General features: G+C 40.8%; 1 protein-coding gene across 7 annotated transcripts in view; it reads right to left on the bottom strand.

The window, feature by feature from the left end:
* sbf1 (SET binding factor 1) overlaps positions 1-7,391 on the bottom strand; it is a 108,630-nt gene that overhangs the window by 29,432 nt on the left and 71,807 nt on the right. For all 7 annotated transcript variants that reach the window (XM_014020112.1, XM_014020113.1, XM_014020116.1 and 4 more), the window contains 7 exons: positions 4,875-4,973; positions 4,585-4,792; positions 4,331-4,443; positions 4,078-4,227; positions 1,765-1,833; positions 1,510-1,671; positions 1,145-1,407 (listed from right to left, as the gene is read on the bottom strand). In XM_014020112.1, coding sequence (XP_013875566.1) covers positions 1,145-1,407; positions 1,510-1,671; positions 1,765-1,833; positions 4,078-4,227; positions 4,331-4,443; positions 4,585-4,792; positions 4,875-4,973 — 1,064 coding nt within the window. The remainder of the gene's footprint in view (positions 1-1,144; positions 1,408-1,509; positions 1,672-1,764; positions 1,834-4,077; positions 4,228-4,330; positions 4,444-4,584; positions 4,793-4,874; positions 4,974-7,391) is intronic.

Below are 7,391 nucleotides of genomic sequence, written 5' to 3'. Positions count from 1 at the left end.
TAATACTGTAAAACCAAACAACCTGCTTAATACTGCAGACCAAACAACCTGCATAATACTGTAAAACCAAACAACCTGCATAATACTGCAGACCAAACAACATGCTTAATACTGCAAAACAACCTGCTTAATACTGCAGAACAGCCTGCTTAATACTGCACAAACAACAAAGTAACAAATTTATTGTCAACAGATAAAGAAAAATCAAGAAATAAGAAAACAGAAACTTATTCAAGGTTGTTCCAAACAGCAATAAGTTATGAAACATTAAGGGTTTGAGAAAACACCAGAAGGTGGGAGTGAAAGAGTTAAATTAAAAAGTACTACTGTTTTCCTAAAAATATGTATTTAAAACAGAGTTTCTCTGAGAGAATCCGTTACTAAAGCTTCAGTTTTTGTCTGATTGGGCTGAAGAACATGTGTCATCCAGACTTAWAAAGCTCAACAATGAAGAAGAGTTTCTCTTTTTTAACTGTTCTATACAAACTGTAGCACAGGCAGGACTTTGCACACTATAAAATAAACTGCCAACACTTCAAACTGCCATGTTTTGATTCCAGGCTGACGGCTTTCTCCTGTAAAATTATTGTATTTAATTTAAAAATATTATTTCAAAGATTTCCACTTAAGAAGTCATTTAATACAATTTTTCTATTTATCACTTATTGAATTACGATTACATACAGTTACCACACAGTATGGTTCCAAATATAAACAGGATTAGTACATCTAAACAGCCCAAACCTAGCTTATTCACAATAATCCTGTGTAGAACTGATATTTATGATAAACTACAAACATCTTAATCTGACACTTTCACAGAGAGCATGGTAAGAGTTTTGGAAAAAATGTTAAGTTAAATCTTTGCTGTAAATTTGGGCRTCCAAAAATACTTTTTAGTTTTAAAATTTTGATTTCAGGAAGAAAAGAGCAGAAACAGAGAGTCACACAGAGACTAACAGGGTGTTTGCTCCTCTCCTTTTTGTTTTGTTTTACAGAAGATTAAGCTTTTCTTTTCAGTTCTAATATATTTCTTTTCACATTCACCATTTCAGCTGTGGCAGTACCATCAGAAGTGGGCCGATCCATTCAGCCCTATCCCGCCCACCCAACAGCTGCACGAGGTCAGCTCGTCGYTCTTTACCTGTTAGTGACGTAGCTGTTGCTGATGCTCTCTACGTCTCCGAGGCCGGTGCTCTTCAGCAGCCGGTTCTTGCTGGTGTCCAGCGGCAGCAGCAGGTAGCTCATCCTGTTGGCGTAGTGGATGGCCTGGCTGAACACCGTGCTCTCCTCCTTCTGCACGCGCTCCATCTGCAGCTCCTTGCTGAGGGTCGGCCACAGCCGGCTCTGCTCTGCTGCCAGCTCCAAGGCACTGATTTCCCTGCTGCCCGACGCGTCCTGTTGGCCCTGACCATAAACCCAGAACTGTTGTTGAGACATCAACGAGCTCCTGACCAGAACTAAACCTGATGTATTGTTATCATTTGCATAAGAAGAGTAGCTGCTCACAGAGTTGTTGAGCTGATCTCCATTCTCYGTCTCTAAATACAGAGCCTTGATGTGGTTCTGGACGTCACTGTAGAACATGGCCTCCCAGAACTGCATGTTGGTCCACACCATGTGCTCCTGGACACAGCTGTAGGCAAACTGGGTGACACCTGCTCCCAGTTTCTGTCCAACAGAGACACAGAGGCGTGTTTAGGTCCGAGCTGAGGAGAACCTCAGGTTCTCCCTTCACAAATTAAAAACTGGTGTGAAACTTACTCTGCAGAAGGCAGTGATGAGGGGAAGCAGGGTTGACGCGATGCCATGTTCATCCATATGTGAACAGTCCTGCACAGAAACAAACACAGTTAGATCTGGTTCTGTTCCTGGATGCGAAGCATTCTGGTTTAAAATCCTATCAGTGAGACGACAGGGACGTCTCGTMCTACCAGTCAGCTGCACGGTGACCAGCTGTTTAAACCATTTTTACAACAGAAGCAGCTTTTAAAGTATTGTTTAAAATGTTTATACTTTCATCTATCAAACCTTTCAGATTGATCCTTAATGTTTTGATAACGTTTGTTTTTGGAACTTTAATTCATTCAAAATATTTACCCTCATTTACTTTTTAAACTCTTTTTAGCTTTTAGCTACTGTTGATAATATTAGCTTTATGCTACTGCTTTGCTTATTTACAGTGGTTTGCAAAAGTATTCATACCCCTTGAACTTTTCCATATTTTGTCACATTACAACCACAAACATAAATATATTTCACTGGAATTTAATGTGAAAGACCAACACAAAGTGGTATACAATTGTGAAGTGGAAGCAAAATTTTACATGAATCAAAACATTTTTTACAAATAAAAAACTGAAAAGTGCGACGTGCAAAAGTATTCAGCCCCCTTTTCCCTGAGTGCAACCAATTGCATTCAGAAGTTGCCTGATGACTGCTAATGACTCAAAAGGGTCCACCTGTGTGTAATCTAATCTCAGTACAAATACAGCTGCTCCGTGACGGCCTCAGATGTTGGTTAAGAGAATATTGGGGAGCAAACAGCATCATGAAGTCCAAAGAACACACCAGACAGGTTAGGAATATGGTTTTGGAGAAGTTTAAAGCAGGCTTAGGTTATAAAAAGATTTCCCAAGCTTTGAACATCTCACGGAGCACTGTTCAATCCATCATCCGGAAATGGAAAGAGTATGGCACCACAGTAAACCTGCCAAGACAAGGCCGTCCACCTAAACTTACAGGCCGAACAAGGAGATCACTGATCAGAGAGGCAGCCAAGAGGCCCATGGTGACTCTGGATGAAATGCAGAGAGCCACAGCTCAGGTGGGGGAAACTGTCCACAGGACAACAATTAGTCGTGCACTACACAAATGTGGTCTTTTTGGAAGAGTGGCAAGGAGAAAGCCATTGTTAAAAGAAAACCATAAGAAGTCCCGTTTGCAGTTTGCCAGAAGCCATGTTGAGGACACAGCAAACATGTGGAAGAAGGTGCTTTGGTCAGACGAGACCAAAATTGAACTTTTTGGCCACAATGCAAAACGCTATGTGTGGCGGAGAAAGAACACTGCACATCACTCTGAAAACACCATCCCCACTGTCAAATATGGTGGTGGCAGCATCATGCTCTGGGGGTGCTTCTCTTCAGCAGGGACCGGKAAGTTGGTCAAAGTTGATGGGAAGATGGATGGAGCCAAATACAGGGCAATCTTGGAAGAAAACCTGTTGGAGTCAGCAAAAGATTTGAGACTGGGGCGGAGGTTCACCTTCCAGCAGGACAACGACCCTAAACATAAAGCCAAAGCTACAATGGAGTGGTTTAAAAAAAAGAATATTCATGTGTTAGAATGGCCCAGTCAAAGTCCAGACCTAAACCCAATTGAGAATTTGTGGCAAGATCTCAAAACTGCTGTTCACAAACGCTCTCCATCCAATCTGACTGAGCTTGAGCTGTTTTGCAAGGAGGAATGGGCAAGAATTGCAGTCACTAGATGTGCAAAGCTGGTGGAGACATACCCTAAAAGACTTGCAGCTGTAATTGCAGCAAAAGGTGGCTCCACAAAGTATTGACTCAGGGGGGCTGAATAATTTTGCACATCGCACTTTTCAGTTTTTTATTTGTAAAAAATGTTTTGATTCATGTAAAATTTTGCTTCCACTTCACAATTGTATACCACTTTGTGTTGGTCTTTCACATTAAATTCCAGTGAAATATATTTATGTTTGTGGTTGTAATGTGACAAAATATGGAAAAGTTCAAGGGGTATGAATACTTTTGCAAACCACTGTACATATTTTTGACATCTACAAGATCTACAAGTACACTTGTTCAAGGATAAACTTGAAAAGCTCTGGATTCTGTTTTTATTAAGTGGTTTAACTGAAGGTAGCTGGAATCTTCAGATCATTCAGATCTGAGCCACGTGATCCTACACACCAAATATTCAGCAGCCGTAAATTAAACCACTTGTCCCAGGTTCTGCACCCACACATGGGTTTCTCTGGGTTTTAGGAGTAAAAGCAGAGCGGAACTCCCTGATGACATGCTAAGGTGTGTTACAGTTGTAGGTGCTCACCTGTAAGGTGCAATTCATCATGCGGACAATGTAGTCAAACTGCTGGTCATCCAGCACGGCTCGGTTCTGAAGGACGTGTTGGTTTAGCTCCTGGGTTAAACAGACTCGGGCTGTCCGACCCTTCAGCGCTCGCAGTACTGCTGGCATTAACTGGACCGAGGAGGAGGAAGGTGACCGGCTGAGGTTTGTTGTTTTGTTCGCTGTAGCTAAGGTTACACACTTCCCGCTGCTCATGCAGAGATGTCTCTCTTACCTTCTTGGCCTCTAGCATTTTGTTCTCAAATATGTACGTGATGCAGTTCCTGACCACCTCCAGTCTGCGAGCGCTGTTAGCCATCACGTTACTGTTCCTGTCCACGATGTCTCCTGCAGAGACACAAGACAGTCTGAGACAGAGGAATCTGCTCTACACCCTACAAAGTGTTTGAGTTGAATTAATGTTGTTTTTTTCTCTCTCTCCATTTTTTAAAGCAGCAGTCTGCTTTTTGAATCCAACAATCAGCCCACCTAGTGGTGGTCCTGACGGCACCATGCTCTTGATCTCTGCCTTGACCACAGGAGGCGCGTTCTTGAGCTTGGAGGCGGCGTGATCGATGAAGAGCTGCACTGCCACCTCGTCTAAAACAGGGAAGGGGGTCTGATTCTGGGAGGGGTTCTGGCTGGTTTCAGACGGTCTCTGGAGCTTGTGCATGGCCACAGCGGGGTAAGGGTTCTCCTGGACATACAAATCAAACAGAATAAAGACATGAGATTTGTGACCAAGTGACATTTGGTACTAAAATACTTGGAGGACATACGTTTTTAAAGAGCTGCTCTGCCAGCTCCTTGACGTGGTTCAGGACTTTTTGTGGGCAGGCCTCTTCTCTTCGGATCCGCTCCACCTGGTTGGCGACAAGCTGTGGGAAAACATCCAGACAAAATTATCCAAAAGGATTTTAAAAGAATTTTTTTTTTCAAAGATAAAAACTAAAGTACAGCTAAAAGAACATTTGTTGTGTAATGAAGCATTGTGTTGGTCCACACACAGGTATCACATCTAAATACAGATTAATGATTTCGCTATAACAAATAACAGTGCTTGGCGTAGATATACTTTTTTTAATTGTAGGACCTTATAATTCGATAATAATCAACACGGATTGAATCGTGGAATTGACCAAACAAAATGGAATCCAGTGTAAAACGCAGAATCTCACGGAATTCACTTACTTAGGTGAGTTTCTGAGGTATTTTGGCCGCTGCCGCTTCCTATACCTGCCGTTACCTGGTAACAGGCATGCGGGGTGAGCTCTGACTGAGCGCCCCTCCCGACACAGGAGAAGAAGAAAAAAAAAGCTGTGACCGCGACCCGCACAGCAAAAAACAAACTCGCTAAAAGTAACGTCCTCCAAAAATATGAAGCTAGCATAAAATTTAGGACAGAACAAAAGCCCAGCGGGTTTTTTCTTTATCTGTAGAATAACTCTTACGCAAGGTTTTTGGCACACGATGGGCTGGACGCCGTGAAGACCGCTTCCTCTCTCAGTCACAGACAGAGGGAGCAGCAGCAGAGACACGCTGAAAACTCCTGAACACTCAGTGAGTTGGGAGTCCGACTGGGAGTTTATCCATGATTTTGTCGTGTGTGCAGAATCAGATATTCCTTTAGAAAACATGAAAAAGCTTTGTCCGTTTTTTGATAAAACACTGTAAACGGTGTGTGTGTGTGTGTGTGTGTGCGCACGTGCGTGTCCATTACAGAGGTAAATGAGCTTAGATGGCAAGTGTTGGTTTTATGTTTCGTTATGACATATTTAATGTTACATTAAATTCTAAAACATTTTTAACTTTACAAAAAGATAACTTTATTGTGAGATTATGTTTCACACATAAAGAATGTTTTTTTTCTTAGTAAATAATTTTAAACACCTTTCAAAAAGAATTTAATATTCTACTGAACCACAGGTATTGTTATATTAGTGAAAATGAAATGACATTATTTTTTAAATTTCTGCAGCCATTTATTTGTTTAGTTATTGTTCAGTCACTTTATAATTACACACTTTTTAGGTTAATAATTATGGTTACAATGAAAATGTGGAATTCAGAGGAAAAAATGGAAAAAGTGGAATTAAAAAAATTTAAAATAGAAAAAACGGAATTTGGGAAAAATAAAACAGATTTTATAGAGTCCTATAATTGTGATGAATCTCAATTTAGTTTTGAGATTGTGACTGATCTTGTTATGCACAAAATTAAATTATGACTCAAAAGATGTTTARAGCATTAATAAGATTTTGTTTTATATAAAAAAGTTTTGGTGCATTTTCAAAAACTCTAAACAAAGAGCCTGTCTTACTTTCAGATGTTTATGTTTTTCTGTTGCGGTCAGCGACTAGCAGTAACGATGTGTTTTGAATTCAAGTGATGTTTCGGGCTCAAACTCCTCTGGTATTGCCTGATCACACAGCAAGATTTTAAAGTTGTCATCTGATTTTCAAAGACTTGAGAGACCCGACATATAACGATCATGGATACAACAGGTTTAGTCCTGGAACACTCAAATATGTACATATATATTTGTACGTATACTCAAATAYAGTATGTATATGTGGCTGTGTACAATGTACAGCCACATGGCAAAGACAACACACCACACAGGAAATCTCATAAAACCTAAGTCTTAATAATAATACATTAAACCTATATAGCGCTTTACTGATGATGATGGTGGTAAGCTACACTGCAGACTGACGGACAAACACATCAGGTGAGGAAGAAGCAGTGGTGATAGTTTGTGGACTATTTTTAACAAAGAGAGAAAAAAACAAAAAAAGGTGTCTCTGTTGTCCTTGACTGTTGGAAGAGGAAGATCGGCCAAAAATCGTCACAAATATCTTGCTGTGTGAACCCGACAGCGATGCGGTGCTCACAGAGAACTTTACTTCTATCCAGCCCACTGWCAGGAAGAGTTTTTTAATAAAAATGGTCATAAAACCTTTGCTGCCTTCCTCCATGTTTCTGTTGTTGTTGCTCATTTTCTGCTAGGATTTGTGTGAGAGGCAGAAGCTCGACAACAAAGGCTCTCATCACTTGAGTTGTGCGATGACGGCCATCTAAAGCCAACAGTGATCAATATCCCACCCCACTGTGACCAGGGCTGCCACGATTAGTTGACGACTAATCTATTATTGAAATAATCGATGACTAATTTAATAATCGATTAATCGGTTTTTTTTTTTTTGTTCTTTACTGTTTTTCTCTCCAAACTGCTTTGACACCTTCCACTGCCACATCTGCCTTTCTGTCCTTGACACACATGCACAGTAGTGGTA

The sequence above is a fragment of the Austrofundulus limnaeus genome, unplaced genomic scaffold (genome assembly GCF_001266775.1).
Source record: "Austrofundulus limnaeus strain Quisiro unplaced genomic scaffold, Austrofundulus_limnaeus-1.0 Scaffold241, whole genome shotgun sequence".
Lineage (NCBI taxonomy): Eukaryota > Metazoa > Chordata > Actinopteri > Cyprinodontiformes > Rivulidae > Austrofundulus > Austrofundulus limnaeus.
This window is presented reverse-complemented; position numbering and strand designations above follow the sequence as displayed.